At 40.9% G+C, this 17,799-nt stretch overlaps 3 protein-coding genes across 4 annotated transcripts; all 3 read right to left on the bottom strand.

Annotated features, from left to right (window-relative positions):
• Positions 1-1,130: 1,130 nt before the first annotated feature.
• On the bottom strand, positions 1,131-4,162 carry prrg2 (proline rich Gla (G-carboxyglutamic acid) 2). Its single transcript, XM_084678073.1, has 7 exons — positions 3,968-4,162; positions 3,466-3,561; positions 2,866-3,029; positions 2,508-2,541; positions 2,132-2,264; positions 1,843-1,986; positions 1,131-1,664 (listed from the first exon to the last, which is right to left on the bottom strand). Exons 2-7 carry the CDS (start codon positions 3,551-3,553, stop codon positions 1,622-1,624), a joined length of 606 nt encoding a protein of 201 aa, XP_084534199.1. The 5' UTR covers positions 3,554-3,561; positions 3,968-4,162; the 3' UTR covers positions 1,131-1,621.
• Positions 4,163-4,371: 209 nt separating this feature from the next.
• rras (RAS related) lies at positions 4,372-9,635 on the bottom strand. 2 transcript variants are annotated; one of them, XM_084678409.1, is made up of 7 exons: positions 9,450-9,635; positions 8,787-8,863; positions 8,453-8,540; positions 7,599-7,701; positions 6,912-7,020; positions 5,952-6,070; positions 4,372-5,735 (listed from the first exon to the last, which is right to left on the bottom strand). In XM_084678409.1, the coding sequence occupies exons 1-7, from the start codon at positions 9,460-9,462 to the stop codon at positions 5,648-5,650; spliced, it is 597 nt and encodes a 198-aa protein (XP_084534535.1). In that variant the 5' UTR covers positions 9,463-9,635; the 3' UTR covers positions 4,372-5,647. The 2 variants fall into 2 exon arrangements, with proteins under 2 accessions (XP_084534535.1, XP_084534536.1); XM_084678410.1 differs by having other exon boundaries at positions 8,787-8,860.
• A 4,089-nt stretch (positions 9,636-13,724) lies between these two features.
• Positions 13,725-16,987, bottom strand: LOC146253780 (uncharacterized). The gene is made up of 5 exons (XM_084678152.1): positions 16,785-16,987; positions 16,368-16,497; positions 15,979-16,138; positions 15,656-15,779; positions 13,725-15,357 (listed from the first exon to the last, which is right to left on the bottom strand). The coding sequence occupies exons 2-5, from the start codon at positions 16,458-16,460 to the stop codon at positions 14,139-14,141; spliced, it is 1,596 nt and encodes a 531-aa protein (XP_084534278.1). The 5' UTR covers positions 16,461-16,497; positions 16,785-16,987; the 3' UTR covers positions 13,725-14,138.
• Between the last annotated feature and the right edge of the window lie 812 nt (positions 16,988-17,799).

Genomic DNA, 17,799 nt, shown 5'->3' with positions numbered 1-17,799 from the left:
TAGAGAGAGAGAGGGGGGGGGGGGGGGTCACACCAACCACCACCACAAAAATCCGGTTTCTTCCTTCCCTCCCTCACCAGCCCCCTATATATTTCAATGTCTATTGTCTTCTCTGGCATTGCCAGCGGTTCTACTGATGCCAGCGCATAAACCAGTCTCTCAGTTGTACAAAACGCATGCTCACATTTCAAACCATTAGGATTTGCGACTGTGTGATAAACCACATAATTTCATACAACCTTGTTCTCATTGTCATTTAGAAAATATGATTCTACAAACTACTACGCATGGTGATCTATTTTGTTTATAATCATGCCCAAATTCATTCTAAACCGCAAAATACAACGGCTGCTTTGCAGGGCTGGTGTTTTGTTACTGCAGAAAAGGGATCAGGCGACGATGGCAAATGTGTGATTTACGGGCGATCTGAAATCTTAATCCCGGCCTTTCACATAAAGGCCTCGTTACAAGAGCTATTTTCGGTCATTTTGTTCAGAAGACGCCATTTTTGAGAGCGAATGACTGGGCTGGCTGGCTTACGCATTTGTGCACTCCCTCTTTCTCCCCACTCTCCCACACACACACTCACTTTCTCTCCCATTTTAGCGCACACGCACTCGCAATCCGTCTACAACTCCTATTCTTGGTGTCTCAGTTTAGTTAAAGCAATGAGCAGTGACGATTAGGGCAAGTTTTCAACCATGGTGTGAATATGGAAATGATGTAGTCAGGTCTACTCTCAGAATAAAAAGTGCATGGATTCCACTCCACAAATAGCACCGCCGAGATATTGCAGCTGCATCCAGACAGAGAGGAATGGTGTGATGCTAAATAAATGTTTGTTTTTTTTGCAGCATGTTGCTAGCACATATTTTTTTTACATGCTGTAGGTATACTTCTGAAGTCTTAGTTGGACTTACATTTAATATGTAAATATTAGCCCAATATTGCTTGTCAATTAAAATATCTGACTGTTTCATAACTTTCATAAAAAATAAAAATAAATCACAAGATCACTTAACTATATGGCAAAAAAGGAAGACGGGTAATGAAACGAAGCAAAATCAAATGATATAAATGACACATTTTCCACAATTGTATTCACATACCTAATTTAGATTGACACATAATTAGGAAGTTTGAAACATAAGATTTTAATTTAAAAAGTATCCATATAAAAGTGGCAGAACACATTATTATCTTGATTGACTTACCCACAAAAACAACACGTTTATTTATTTTTGTAAATCCTGTAGTCTCTTTCACAGTCGTCTGCCAAACTAAAACTATTTATATTCCTAACCTTTAAGCATCGTATATCTAAAAGAAATAAACAGCATATTTAAGAAGGCAGAACCCTTACTTTATGATAGACAAGAAAATATTCATATTGCTTTTGCCTTGTCAAGATTCTCAAAGTCAACCTATTCTAGCTGTCAATGTGACCATTTGGATTGGAGTATTTGTGGATGTATCTATTCACCATTATACTTTCTGGCTCTATATTGTACACCCACCTGATGAGGAAACTCAAATGGTTCAAGGGTATTCTTATCTCCTTAATAAAAGTACATCCTGACTTCATTCATACTCATGTAACATGTTTGGAAGTTGTTCCACTTCACTCATTATTAGCTGCCTCGGGAGGTTCTGATGGCACCCCCCTGTGGAGAAGAAAAGAAGAAGAGAGAAGTATAGGTGCCATCAAAATTAAAGAATACAATAAAACATGCAGGTAGGCAGACACTCTGTCTCTCTGTGTCTCACACATACACACACACAGTTTTCATGGAGAGAGATGAAATTGGATTGTTTGCCATATATTTAGTCATTCTCACATACCCAGAATAAGGTGGAGGGGGGGCATCATGCTGCCCACTGCGGTTCAAAGCTTCATTGTAGGATGGCAGTCCTGGTGCAATGATCCCTGATAGCGGCACTTCCTCTGGGGCCGGACGACCATCTAAAGCCAACCTCACTGGAGCGCTGGACCAAGAGAAGTAAAAATAATATCAAAGGAAAAGATAGAACTTGAAATGCCTCATTACACCTAATCTCCATTTTTAAGTGTCAGGTAAACCAATGCACCAATCAAACAAATCTTTCGCAAAAAAGACTCTGGGGCTATTACCTGCCTGCCGTCCGCACATTCTTTCTCCTGGCTTTGTAACAATAGATGCCCAAAACAATGGCAATAATAGCTGACACTACAATGGCCAGTATTCCTGCCACCAGAGCTGAAACATCCACTTTTGGTGTAGAATCTACGCGATAATACAGTCAACAAGTTAATAAAGCTTATTACAAACAAGGTCTTATATGTTATTGTTCAATACATTAATGACCTCGCCCAATCCCCCCCCCCAAAAAAAAAAAAATATGACATGTATTCTGATTATTCCAACAATATTTCTCTGAATACTCCTGTCTGCTAAATGAAAATGTAAATGTAAAATGACACAGGTTAATTTTTTCGGAGAATATTCCCAACGGTAATCAAATATGACCTTGACTGCTGACATATGCGCTCCAGAATAAATCCTGTAAAACAAAGAACAAGATTATAAATAACATATTAGCTTTCCATTCAGGCATCAATAAGTCTTCTGAAAGAGCGCAAGTTCCTGTGATCACACCCTCCATATGAACAGCTCTGTACTTGTGTTAAACGGATCCTCATGTTGAATGGTACTCATGGTTCATTTAAAGAATTTAAAGTTTTTCTCTCTGTCCCCTCTTTCTCATCTCCACAGATGAAACTTGAATTTTACATGAATCCATGTTTCTTTGAGTGAGAGTAAAGGGAAAGACAGGACAGGCAGGAAGAAGTTGGCATTTCAGACTTGAACCCTCTCTCCATCATACCGTTTGTGTGGTGTCCTCAAACACCTCCCTGGCTTCCTCATAGCTGCATATCTCCTCCTTACATTCCCTCTCCAGACTGTCTGGCACAATCAGCTCAAAGTCCCAGCTGTTGTAGAGCAGTGACCGTGACAGAAATGACATTGCTGACCTGTCTCCTAAGAACACTGACCCCATCCATAGAAAGTGGTCAAGGAAAGAGGTGTACATGGTAGTTTATAAAATCAGAATGGCCTGGAAGTTTAAGGATTTATAAAGTCAATACAATTTAAATAGATAATCAAAAGAGGGAGACAGATGCAAATATTTATAGACAAACTGACACACTAAATAAGAAAAAGAAAATACAAACTACAAGCAGCAATGCATAAAGATGACAGACTACATGGACTGCCTCAGTGTGTAAAATAAATCAATTACATTTAGTAATTTAGCAGACGCTCTTATCCAGAGCGACTTACAGTAAGTACAGGGACATTCTCCATGAGGAAAGTAGGGTGAAGTGCCTTGCCCAACATCATGTGCCGAGTCATGTGCATCATGTACTCCCTACTTGTTACTAGTTTAACATATAAATCAGAGAAGTTTACATAGGCTGCTTACCACCATTGTGGTTGTTGTAGATGACTCTGGCCCAAGCCACATGGAGAAGCACAGCCATGCTTAGACATATCTCTGACAATGCAACCATTTTGAAAGCTGAAAAGCAATAACAACAATTCACACAGTGAACATGGTCTATAAACATCCTTGCTAAAATACTGTGATTTCTCATCATTTGTTCGTGTCGCCACCTTGTGTCCAAAATAATTTCACTCCATTAGATACATGTTGAAATGTTCATTAACAAAATGTGTTCCACTCCCAATTTGAAATCTGTCACATTATTACAGGGAATTGTTTGCATTAATGGAAAAATGCAGGAATAATGGGTTTGAAAAAATGTGTAGGCTACGTAGCTTAATTAGGCATAATTTAAGACGGTAATTTGGTATACATGATGTTGATAGAAAATAGTTAAAACCCGTTGGAGTCGCTTGATACAGTAGGCCTAGGCTATTTAAATTGAAAGTGAATGAAGCGAACATCTCCGCTACTTCCTTACCTGGTGCGTCCGACTTTGGCCCCAAATTAATTAAAAATATTAGCCCACTTGGTTGTATTCAGTCCCACATCTAATAAGTTGCGGAATCGTTTCAATCTATTATGTACGTTTCTTGAATAGACGACCAATTTCTTCACGGGTTTGGGGCTCGTAAAACAGCCAACACAATCACCTGTTTTCCCATCAACTTCCTACCCAGGCTACAACGTCACACGACATTCCAGTTTGACAACATACGCGCTCGCGGGGTGTGGATAATCGGTAAGGGAGTTTCTAAAAGTTGAGGAATAATTCAAAACACAGCACGTTTACAGCCCTGTATGATTCCGTTATTCTTTGACCCAATGTCAAGTAACGGTTAGACATTTCCTCACATTTTTAAATGAATTAAGTTTTAGCATTCATTATGGTAGTAATACAAAAAGTCTTTGGTTTTTATTTCAATACAAAACACATTACTGGTAGATTACAGGGTGCAAGTTAAATACAGATTCATAATGAAAGGCAAGGTGTCACCAAGCCATCTTATATATTTAACATATGAAAGCCTGGTGAGGATTACATTTCAGACAAAAAAGTCATTATTTTCAGCCCTTGAGTACAGAAGACCACTAACATCAAGGACTGCTTTGTACCAAGAATGTGAGTGTTCCAGATTATTAATTTGGACATTGGCACCACCTAGCAAGGATTTCAGTTTTCATATGCATTTCTTTAAAAATAATTTGATTCTGTGAAGCATAATCGGTAGCTGTGTGTGCCAAAAACATTGCAAGCGGCATTCAAAACTGAAATGATAAGTTAAAAAGGGCTTACATTACTACATGCATAGACAAATGTACCTGGACAAACTTGAATCTCCTCCCACCCCACCCCCACACACACACACAAAATGAACTGCACTTTAGTGTCAACCTACTTCAACCTACCAGTCCATCTCTTGTGCAAACATAACATTATGTGGTCATACTAAACTGCTAAATAAAATAAAAAAGGTACCAGTGTTATAAACACTTACCAATTCTCAAGTCTCTCAATGTAAAAACAAATCTGAATGAATTCTCGTCTTTTAGTCCCCATTTGTGCTATGAGCGTGTCTACATCGTGTCTAAATCCTGACCTAACCACAAAGACTACTGTTGTTGGTTCAAATGACCATAAATCACCTTCCATCTCCTTTCCCCCCAAACCCCTACCCTCTTGCTGTTCTTTTCTCTCCCTGCCCTCCACGTTTAAAAAGAAAAGGGTCTGGTGGCAGTGGTGTTAGATGTGCTATTGCGCTGATCCAATTTCAAATCAACTTGTGTCACTGCTGAACTGTCTTACTTGAATGACACACAATACATCAACTATCCAACCATACAAACAATTTCCTTTTACAACCTTTTTATAGACATGACAGAATACCAAATATAAAATAGCATACATAGAAGAAAACAGGAAAATGATTCACTATACCAAATGCTTGCCACTTCTTTAAGCAACCCTAACACTAAAACCTCACCCCCAAGCATTACACACATCACATGCAAACACACACACACTTTTTCCACTCATCTTCAACATAACATATCGCCACTCTCCCTTCAGGTAAGCAGGAGAGACTCAAACGCACATCAGCAATGAATCATGGGTTTTGGTCTCTATGGCAACAATGCTGCAAAAAAGGGTTGGGGGTATTTAAAGTAGGGTGCAGGGGCAGCCTCTGTTCTTCTGTTTTCTTGTGTGGTTGGCTGGGAGAGGAGGGCTCTCAGTCTCCTGAAATTTCCTGTGTGGGGGAGAGATAGGAAGGGTGTTTACATGTGGTAAAAATATGGAAACGTATATCAGTGTTTGAGACAGGAACAGAGAGGGTAGGAAAGAACATGCATAATTTAAAGTGTTTTATTCTAACATGTACAGTGTAGTGTACATGGCACAGACTAGCCTCTTATCTTGCTTTTGTGTAAAAATCACAAGTTACTCATCACTTATCAGATGATACCTTATAGCTCGCACAACCTCCAGGAAGGCCTCATCGACATTGTAGCGGTTCTTGGCAGAGGCCTCCATATAGTGGATCCGGTTCTCTCTTGCAAACCCCTGAGCGTCTTCTCTCGAGATCTGGGGTAAGGGAAGAGCAGACACCTCAATCGAAAAACTTGGCAGCTTTTACAATTATCCATCAGTGATTTGGGATGCTGTTGAAGGATGCTTGTTTGAGAGTTCAGGTCAGAAAACGATCAAATTACTTGTGAATTGTCAAGCATAGTCAACAGTGAGGAAGGTCCATTTGAGGAAGCTGAAATCCAACAATAAACTGCCCACTGAGTAATGATAAATGCTTTCTTTTATATTTCATTGACTTGTTGAGAAGGCACATCCAAGTGGCATCCCAACAGTCTATCCATTCCCTCTCTGCCCCTTCATTATATGCACTAATCCTGGCCTTAAAAAGTAAAGCCTGGTACACAACATAGATGCTGTCCGTCTTCACCAGTCTGACTCAAACTAGGCCATTCTGTGCACACAGGAATGAGACCAAAAGATGGAGCTATGTCAAACTTTTGGATTCAACACACCTTCAACCACTAACTTTCACTAACCTTTTTTCTACCAAGAAATCACTATGAAACAGAGAATCACGCCTATAATGGAGAACTAAGAACTGTCAGCGACTGGGATTCAAAAGAAAGCAACACTTGTTTTTGACCACTGGGCTTTTAAACATTATTTCATGGGCAACATATTTACAATTTCACCAACAACCTTATTTCCCCCCTAAATTGTGGAGACACGTAGTGTAAAAGTAGCTGCCATCTAATTCTCGCAGATGTACACATGGAGAGGTCCCAAACCTTTTTGGTTAAACTTTACTAAACAAATATGCCATCTAGGGTCCCCAAGATCCAAATGTAGAAGCTCTATGATCCTTAAATCCAGCTGAAAAAGAAGGGCAACGTACCACTCTCTGCTGGTCCAGGTCTGCCTTATTACCAACCAGGACCATGGGGAAGTCATCCCGGTCCTTCACACGCAGTATCTGGGTGTGGAACTTATGGATCTCATTATAACTGTGGGAAAAAGGAGTAAGGAAATAATCATATCTTAATTCAAAATTGTAGTGTGCTTCTCACCACAACTGATTGAATGCTAAATTGGAGTTGTAATAACGCCCTGTCTTGCAATGTGCAATCAGTGAGCCTCACAGCATCTACTCACAGATTGGCTAAGTATTTTCTTATCTCTGTTTTGGCTGTGTTGTTGGATTGAAGGCTACAGTTTTTGTGTGGACCCAGCCACTTGTGGGGGAATGGGGCAATTAATCAGAAAGTTGCCGGTTCGATTCCTGGCCGTGAAAAATGACGTTGTGTCCTTGGGAAAGGCACTTCACCCTCCTTGTCCTGGGGGAATGTCCCTGTACTTTCTGTAAGTCGCTCTGGATAAGACTAAGGCTAAATGACTTAATGTATTTGTTTTACTGTCATGTTCCTTGACTAACCACTGAAACAATGTTAGAACTATGCAGTTCTGATCCTTGATTTCTGCTGTACTTTCTATATGCACCATGTGCATGTCACTTTGGATAAAAGCATTTTCTAAATAAATAAAAAACACGTGTCATGCATGCACACACATTTATCACTCTCACCTGCCACTGTCATTTAGGGCAAACACCAGCAAGAAACCCTCTCCTGAGCGCATGTACTGCTCCCGCATAGCTCCAAACTCCTCCTGACCAGCTGTGTCCAAGACTAACACAGACACAGACAGTTAAGCACACTCCACACAGATCACTCCAAGCTGGACACAATACTGAGTGACACAATTACACACTTCCATAGTGAGTCAACAGGACAGCAGGCGGGCTCGGGCCAGGTAACAGTTGACACCTGAGTCACCCTCGCTTTCATCTCCATTACCAAATGGGTCAAGCAAGCTAACAATAGAGTATCACCTCCATGTGCTTCAAATTCAGGGGGATGGTTCTGGGCAGTGACTGGTTAAACTGACCAGTAGTGTGTGTCCTCTGCCTCCATTGGAAAAACAATGTGCTATGTTTCTACTATTACACTTCTGAAAGCAACACAAGCCTGTCAGTGACATGTTAACTGTCTCCACCTCTGTATACAGTATCAGTGGCATTTGATAAGGGAGCTGCTGCACCCATAGACAAACCAAAGACATTTGGATGAAGACAGAACTATTTTTTTTAACCCTGAAACACGCAATATTAACGGGTTTCTGTGCATTCGACCCTCCTCTATTAGCTTGCTATGTGCCATTAACATCAAAACTAAGATGACACGCCATTTTAGGCTCACCCTTAAGACAACACCTTGGCTTAAAGCATCAACATTTGCCAAATGCAAGTCATAACAGAGCAGAGGGAGATGAATCATTTGGACTCAGCTCTTTTTGTTGGCTTTGCAAACTGGCACCATTCAACTCTCTTTCTTAGTATCAGGGATCAGCACGAACTGTGGAATACATAGCAATACTTACTGTCTAATCGTGTCTCCTTCCCATCCACTGTACAGATTTTTGTGTAGGAGTCTTCAATGGTAGGGTCATAGTCTGACACAAAGTATGACTATTGGAGAGATTGAACGTCTACAGTTAAAGAAGTGTGTATCACCGAGCTGTTCATTTTTGCCTACTACCTACCATATCACAATATGCTCTTAAATAAACTTTGATCTATACCATGTATATCCTATTAGTGTACATTTTATGTAGTTAGTCAAACATGGACTCAACGTGTCAAATAACAAAGTACACTGCGTTCCCAGGTTATTTCACCACCAAGGTTATTTCATGGAAACATTGTAACACTCACCTGAATAAATTGTATGGTTAAAGCGCTTTTGCCCACACCGCCTCCGCCCACGACAACGAGTTTGAATCTCTCCTCTTCTGCAGACATGGCTACTTAAGTTTGTGGTTTTACCTTATTTGTTCTTTTGAAACAAATCACGGACTGTAGCCTAGGTCTAACGATACAGGTTGATAAAGTCTGGGTAGAAATGTTTTTTAAACCCCGTATTGAACAAAGCTTACAGTAGACTACTAAAGCGTAAAAGAGGTAGCCTATTATATATTTAATGTTCAGATAACCTGAACGGCTGTATTATTAATTAGGTTGTTCCACAACATCTATAAAACAACGATATATTTTAAATCAAACACAAAAAGAATGGCCTGGGAACGTTTCAAAAGACCTCGACTGAATATTTGGCCCTGTTAAGCCTAACCCTAAAAACAAAGTATCCAATCCTCAAATAAGTGTGTAGACTTAATGACTGCTTCCTGTTATAGATAGATTCTCTATATAAATGAGGAAAGTCGACAGAGGTTACATGTTATAATAATTCTCATACTTTAGTCCGAAGGAAAGCGCCTTCCGCACCCGCCTTGAGTAAATTAGGCTACCGATGCCAACTTTTATGACTCGATTAAAGGTTGATAGACCGTCAAAGGAACAGTAAAGCTTTTCTCTTACTTTCGACGTTCATTATTATATCAGGATTTCCCCTTCAAAACAATAGGTAAAACCATAACCCGACTATCCGAGGCGACTAGTGGATCTCTTGCGATATCTTCATTTTTCCTCGTTGACTTCTTTTTTTTCACCGCCTCAAGGCAACTTTTTTCTAAGCCCAAGGTTTCTCGAAATCTCATGCGTAGGACCCGGTGGGCGTGTCTGATTATTCCGTTTCCTCTTGTAAATTCGGTCGAGTCTATTTTCCAGGCTAGGATGCTAAAGAGGAAATATCACACAGAGATAACTTGTGAGTTAACATTCTAGGAGACCAATTTAACTTTGTAAGAACGTATTGTTTAGGCTGATTCCGGAAAAAATAGCCACCTTTAATAAACCCCAGCTGTTCACTTCCTTAATTGGCAATACTGCCTGTGGCTGGGTTTGAAGTCTACACTGATGTGTGATAGGTCCTTTTACGCTTTTAGCCCGTCACATTCAAACGCACATGGCCTATATGTTGGTAGGCTACTTTAGAATGTTTATAAAACCATTTAGACTACCTACAGTATCCTGACCAAAATATGTATGGCTACTCACAAACCATAACACACCTTCTCTACAGGTGAAGTAAGTCGAGCTGCAATTTCTACGTTGTATTTAGTAATTTGTATTTTGGTGGACGGAAACTAATCAGATGCAATTCGTTTCAAAATACTTGTATTTTGTGTAGGCCTATGTAAAATAGTTAAAATGATTGATCAAATATGACATTTTATTTTCTAATGTAAGACAAAAACTTTTTCCAGGTTTAATAGAACTACTAAAGATAGGCAATAACAGTTTTGGGCTAGATTCAAATAAATTACGTCACACATCCTTGGGTTCAGCGCGCTCATTGTAAACTGTTAGTTTTCCTCATGTGGGACCAGTATAAGAAAAGCAGCTGCTTTCTGCCCAATCATAGAATATAATAACTAGACCAAGCCAATGAGCTCTTAAAAAAATACATTATCAAAAGGAATGATGCAAGGCAGGGTTGCCGACGTTGTCGGTGCTCCTGGTGTTTTTTTTGTTCTCCCATATTCAGTCTCCTCACATTAAAAGTCACATGACATGAAAACTTCACTTTAGGAGGTTATTTAACATTAATTCCCCTAGTCTGCCTTTGGTCCCCCAGTGGCTAGAATTTTCAATAGGTGTAAATCAAGCCCTGGGTGTTCTTCTCCCCAGAAAATGAAGGCTCAAATACTCTGTTTGAAAATCTCATCCTCATGACGTCACAAGGAGGAAGGTTACCTCCCCTCTCTTTGCTTTGCCCGCCCAGATAATCTGGCCCGCCAATGAGAAACTGAGCTATGACCGTGCAAGGGCGAGTGCGATATCGTTTTTTCCTGGAGAAACACCATGGCGAGCAAACGAAGCATAACAGTTGCTCAGTGCTTGGATGTACAAATTAAAACAAAAGTATTTTTTTAGTTCCTTCATCCGAGCCTCTGCACAACCAGTATCTAAAAAAAAAATTTCGCTGGAAATGCGTTGACACAACTTCCCAAAGTTTTGCATGTCTGCGCCAAACATTTCAGCCACCACTGTTTCCTCAACTTGAGCCAATACAAAGTTGGCCTTGCTGACCGTCTAAAATTAAATTCTGGATCAGTACTAACCCTCCTTTGTCCAGCTACAAACCTCAGACAAGTAAGTCAACTAACGCCATATCATTTTGTTGCTTACTATATGGTTAACTTAGCCTGACGTTGTCATACTCATAATTCTAGTCAGAATATGAGTCTGATAACTCTTCGTTGGGCTGTGACTATGGGATGTGTTTCAACCGAACTCGTAAAACAAATGCCTCTTCGCTCAATTGGATAGACCTACAACCAATCAGAGCAACGTAATATGTTGTTTGTTGAAAACAAATTCAACCCAAGCGCTCTTTGGTGACTTGGTTGATTACGTTACTGTTGATCATCTGTCCATCATCGTATAAAGCCCGCCCTGACAATTTCATTGGTCCGAACAGCTCCTGTTCGGGTATAGTTTTTCCGCAACCGAGCTACTCCAGACCCAACTACCCGACCAATCTTTTTGTGGGTGGGCTAGGTTGGGCTGGCAGCCAGGCTAACTGGTTAACTAGCTTGCTTCCCTTAGAATCTGACTGTAACATTAGCTCTGCAGCTAACAGCTGAGGTACTGTTGCTAATGTAAAGGTAAATAGCATCAAGTATGTGTGTGAATACACTACGGCTGTCCCCGACTAAGATTTTCTTTGGTCGACCAAGACTCGACTAAAACGTCTGAAAATCGACTAATCAAACTTTGAAACGCTTAAAAAAAAAAAAGAAAAAAAAAACGTACAAACATTTTTGCGATCTGACTCAATGGCTCCTGGACATTGCAGATACAGCCCCCCAAAAACACAGACAGAGATCCATAAGCATTAAAAGGGTGGTTTTGAACTAACACTCATTAAACACTTCTCCCCACAGAAACTGCTGCCAATAGATGAGCTCTTCCTCTTCCTGACATACCTGTCCACTGGCTGTACCCAGAGGGAGTTGGGTTAAGATTTAACATCCACCAAGCAACAATCATCCAAATCATCATGACCTGGGCCAACTTCCTCTACAGCTTACTGGGCTCAGTCTGTATATGGATGTCTCCCGCAGCTGTGAAGGCCCATCTTCCACTCTTTGAGGGTTCCATGAGTGACAAGGAGGTGTTTCGCCAGTCAGGGATTTCACCACTCTTAACGTCTGACGTGGCCATCATGGTTGACAAGGGATTCTCGGTGGATGACCTTGTACCTGGGACTGTTCATTGTCCTGCATTCCTCTCCAAGAGGGCCCAAATGCCAGAGGTGGATGTTCTGAACACGCAGTTTATTGCCCGTTTTAGGGTGCATGTCGAGAGGATGATCAGAGAGTTTAAGAAAATAAACTCTTTGATACCACCATCCCTCTCTCCATTGCAGGGAGCATAAACCAACTCTAATAGCAGACAGCACCTGGTTTGCGTGACAGCTAAGAAGGTGGTTGACAATCCATCTTCCAGGCCGTTGAACATGCTGGTCAGGAATTTAAATGCAGATACCCATGACTTATAACAACGACCTATCACGTAATTAAGACGGTCCAGCCGTTCGCCTCGTTCCCCCGGACTGCAGCAGAAGAATGGTGTCGATTTGGGTAGGCTACTCAGTATCATACTGATGAAATGCTATGGAAGCTTTTATATATTAGCATTGAGGGACCAGAGGTTTCATGGTTTCAGCCAGACAGAATTGTGCAGAGATGGCTATCAGCAGGGGAGCGGGCATGTCATGTTTGAGATTAAATGTCAATTGTTTTGCTGACTATTACCTTTTAATTTTTTTATCACTATAAATGTGATTTAATTTTTGTTCTTTTTATATCCAGGATGTGTTAAATAAATGGTTAAACATGTTAACAGAATAACATACACTTATAAGTCTTTGGTTTTGTTTTAACAATGATAAATTACAACCTTTTGAGGGAGACCAGTAAAAATTGTCTTGGGGCCAGTAAGTTTCGAAGCCAGTGGCAACATTTTTTAACGTTGAGCCCTGAACAGATATACAACCCTTTAGTGAATGAACCAAAGATGTCCCTGCCATTGTGCGTGGACCCGGCTGACTGTACAAAACTTAAGAACCGTTGAAAAAAACGTTGACAAAGTTGAGTTCATGCCGGAGATTTACCAGCAGCTGGGTTAAAAGTGAGGCAGCCGCTGGGTAAGGTACCAGGTGACGTAGTGGTGAAAGAGAGGAGGACAATCTGCATTGTTTCAACTGTCGCCGAGAATGACCCAGCCACTAACCCAGCACCATGAAAATAACCCAACAAAATGACCCAACAGGCTCAACCCAGCGTTTGGGTAGAAAAAATAACCCAGCATTTTTTGGAGTGTTCAATGTACATTTTTATAATATTTTTACCATTTTGAGGAGGAACCCGCATCGCTGCTTGTAGCTATATTTGTTTGTATTTTTGTATTTTCAAATGACAGTGACAATGACATGACACAGTATGTAGTATGTTATTTAATTGGATGACAAAGTATTGGAATTTTGTTACAACATACATTTGTATGTATTTGTGCCTATCTCTGAAGGTGGCAAGTAAAATACGTTTAGCCACTGTAGAAGCCTACTCATTGTGTATTAGGGAAGTAAGGGGACACAATCTGTCTAAAATTAAAACTGAAAGAATAATTGTAATAATAATATAGAGCCTGAAGAGTAAAATATGTAATCTTTAATGAACACCGTGATGTCATTACAAGCCATAAAATACCATCGTCAAAATATCAATTATATAAATAGGAACAATAAAACGTACACTTCCTTTGTGTCAGTGAAATTGGAATCAGGGTAATCAAGCCTTTATGTACAGTGGTAGGGAGCAGATGCCTCACAGATTTATAACACATATAGTGCTTTCAAAATAAGTAAAGAATAAATAGACAAAAGCTTTCTATCAGAACTCTGTGACATAAATTACACATGCAGTTCAGTTCCTCAAACAGACAAAGGAGGATACAATTTCCCTACAAACATATACACATGTTTACATCCTCTATCAATTCCACATAGTTTCATTAACAGTTCTCTAAAACACAGAAGATACTGTCCAATGCATTCTCGAATACCCCCCCCCCATCCTTATCAGTGGTCTTTTCCCCTTGTCAGCATCTGTATGGCAAAGTGGCTTGTCCCACTTTAATACGGGGGCCCAGCAGCACTCCGAGCAACATTCTCTCCCCCCAGCTCAAGAGCTTGTTCACAGTGAGGCTCAAAGGTGACAGAAGACTTATGTCTGAGTCCACACCTTCCTGAGCCTCCACGGCAGACGCAACAATCTTTTTTTCTGGCGGCACCTGCTGGCGGACTATGGTTGTGCGCTGACTCTCAATGGAACTGCGCCGATTCTCTGCCTGGCCCTTGTTATGGCCCCTCCCTTGCTTTTGAGCTGTGTTAGGCTTTCTCTTCTCCACCGTCTGAGGGTGGCTGGGCTGGTCCTGTCGCTGAGCCTGACCCTCCCTCTCTGCTTTCATTTTGTTCTGGGAAGAGCTACTATTAGGTCTGGCTGGCTTTGAGCGAGAAATACTTGTCTCCCTTAGATTTTCGTCTGACTGCACTGAGGATTTGAGCCCAACTGAAGCCTTTCTGCTACGTCTCTTTACACCAATGGCAGATCCTGTGTCCCGCTTATTTATGGTATTAGAGGTGCTGGTGAGTGCAGTCTGGTGGGTGGTAGCAAGGTTTTCATTGATGCACTTTGAAGTCGCCTGGTGATGAGTTGGTGGAATTGCAGAGACAGGTGACAAGGAGAGTGTGAGACTCTTGCGTTTCTCAGCCAGCGATGCAAAGCTGGATGGGATTTGTTGTTGAGTGGGCTCGAATATTGCTTTATCTTGTTCGTTTGGGCTTGGCGTTGAAGCTTCACATGGGATCTGGCCTTCCATTTGGTTTTGGTTGAGTGTGAGAGTGAGAGTCCTGAGTTTGCTAGAAAGTGACAGAGTCAGTTGTGATGTGCTCCTCTGCTCTGACTGTTGTTGGTTTCCTGAATTTGGAACTAAAAACTCATCTACATGTGAATATCTCTGCTCTGTCTTTTCTGTGTGGGAATTTGAATTCTCACTGTATACTTTGACTACCTCACTAAAGTCCTTGCTAATACAGCTTTTGTCCTGGAAATGTATGCTCTTATTGGCTGACAAAGGGACGATAGAAGTGCATCTGATATTTTCATTGGAGGATTGCAAACACACGTCCACAGATTTGACTGGCTGGATGTCAGAGTTGTCGTTGGCGGCTTTTTGACTGAGAGTTCCCTGGAAGTGCTGCAGCTGGCCCAGGAAGTTGAAGTTGGGTGAAATTGAGGGCCTGCGCTCTTTCACAAACCTGAAGGTGGAAGAGGGAGACAAAAACAGGTTTAGGGAGGCTCCACAAATGAAGTAAGATAACATCCCTATGCTATGAGTCTATGTACAGCTTGTACAGTAAGTGGATAGATTAACCCGTGCTGTGACAACTTTACCCAATACAAAAACAAATAAAAAGCATTTTCTTTTAACCTTCGCACTGTGGGGGTTTGAGACAGCCTGACAGTTACCCTTTGGGTAACCCTTGTGTTACCCAAAGATAACACGAGGGTTAAGAATGATTGTAAGGGCAGTAACTGCTTAGAACTATTACACACCTATAGGCATGGTCAAGGTCCATTCCCATATGATACATTATGTAGGCCACAGCAAGGGCAGGTGAGCGGGAGATTCCTGCTGCACAATGGATCAGCACAGAGCCACCAGCAGACATGGCCCCATCTGAGAGAGAGAGAGGGAGAGGGGTGGGTGAAAGGAGAGATTAGGTAGATCCCGGTTCCAAAATCATGCTACTGCATCATCACTGCTAGCTCGGTCATGGGTGTGCATGCATGGTTCTATTGCTGGCTGCTACAGCCGCTTGCTTTGTCTTTGAAGCTGCAGCCATGTAATAGCAAAACTATACTTATGGACTTCTCACCAATAAAGAGCAGTGCCTCTGGGATCCATGGTAGCAAGTCGTCCTGGAGGGAGTCATCAATGGGGATGCGGAGGTACTGAGAGCAGGGCAGGAACGTGGGCTGCGGGCTGCAGCGGCTCACACTAAGCACATAAGAAATCCCACGAGCAGTGAGGCAATCCTGAGTCAGAGACGGGGAGGAGAAAGAGAGAGAAAGAGAGTAAGATATTAGGTTATGACAGTATTCAAGGTGAATAAAGGTAGTTTTGACAATAAAAATTATGGCTTTATACAGTTATGAGGCATTGAACATTTTATTGATTTCATATGAACCTCCAGGAGTATTTATATGAATATACACATTGAAGATTGATATAAACATAACACAATAAAAATAAATAAAACTATACCTGTGTAACATCAGTTTCTGCACCTAGGTAAAGATGCGGTAGAATAAGAGACAGCAGCGGCCGCTCGTTGTCTCTTTCTTTGTAGAACACCATCTCGGTCTTTTAGACTACGTAAACTGGTCTCGAGTATCTAAACATAAATAGAAATGCAATAATAGACAGACATCAGCATTTGTTAGGATATGCATCAAATAACTATACAATTTAAGAAAGCATTTGAAGCATTATTTTGATAGTTAAAAAAAATCACCAAATAAACATAATGTTTTCGATAGGCTACATTGCGGGTCTTTCTATTTCGCTTCATTCATTTTGGCTAAGCACATTCTCAACATGCATTTGGGCCAAAAATATTATCATCATAAAAAGAACAACACTTAATGAGAATTATGCACGACATGCAGCACTAGTACTTACTGTAAAAATGAGAGCACGACAGCAAATGTCTCACGAGTCAATTTGTCATACACTGGAATCAACCCGAACAGGGCGCAAAGCACACGAAAAAGGGATCTTAGAATAAATAACCTGAACAACCAATGAACTAGTCAGTATGCTATAGTCAGTTTATAGTCCTTTCCTTTCGCTTGTCCTGACTGCGACTGTTGGATTACTTGATGTCGTATGCCTATACCTGAGCGAGGGGGGAAAAGGATGAGGTCATGCTGTTTCTACAGACTAAGAATAGTGCGGTTGTGTGTGATGTCATCTTCAACCAATCGGTGCCCTTGTTGCAATCTGAAGCGCGCGCGCGCGCACGCTGGATTTGCTCAACATCATCAATTCACCAGAGGACCTCGCATTTTATTGTGATGAATCGCACCTTTTGATTGAACGCTGTTTGTCATGACACTATTGTTGCAGAGGCTTTTAGAGAAAAACACGCAGCTGCAAGACTATCACGTGACAAAATCGCTAGGAAAAAAAAACATTCTCTTGACAATCTTATTTTGCATGCCTCATGCGTCTGTTGTTTTGCAGTAATCATCATACATATTTGAAGACGTTGCCTTCATTGCTCTATTTTTATGCAATTACATAATTTACAGTGCACTTCAACTGTCAAGCCAAATCAATTAGGGCTTAGGATTTGCAGAGAATTGCAAAAATTATCCTTACATCATTGCTGTCATTTAAAAAGCAATCAATTATTAATTTAACCTCTGTTTGACTGCGTGTTGTGCATTTACATTTTAAGCAAGTACGATTCTTCCCACATCATTAAGTTCTGCTTTTCAGTGATTGTCTGCAATAAGGTTGCAATGTTTAAAGTGTAGTTTTGCATGTGTGTCCTGCAGAACCAATTTGTTCCATTGGTGGGTCAAGGTAGGATACTTTTTCCACAGCAAGTCTCTTCCCATTCTGTCTGAGTGAAGAAAAATTGAATGGGAAGAGTAGTTGGCGGGATCTGAGTCCTGAATGGTGTACTAGA

This window comes from Hypomesus nipponensis, chromosome 17 (genome assembly GCF_054491055.1).
Source record: "Hypomesus nipponensis isolate SF chromosome 17, ASM5449105v1, whole genome shotgun sequence".
NCBI classification, from domain to species: Eukaryota; Metazoa; Chordata; class Actinopteri; order Osmeriformes; family Osmeridae; genus Hypomesus; species Hypomesus nipponensis.
This window is presented reverse-complemented; position numbering and strand designations above follow the sequence as displayed.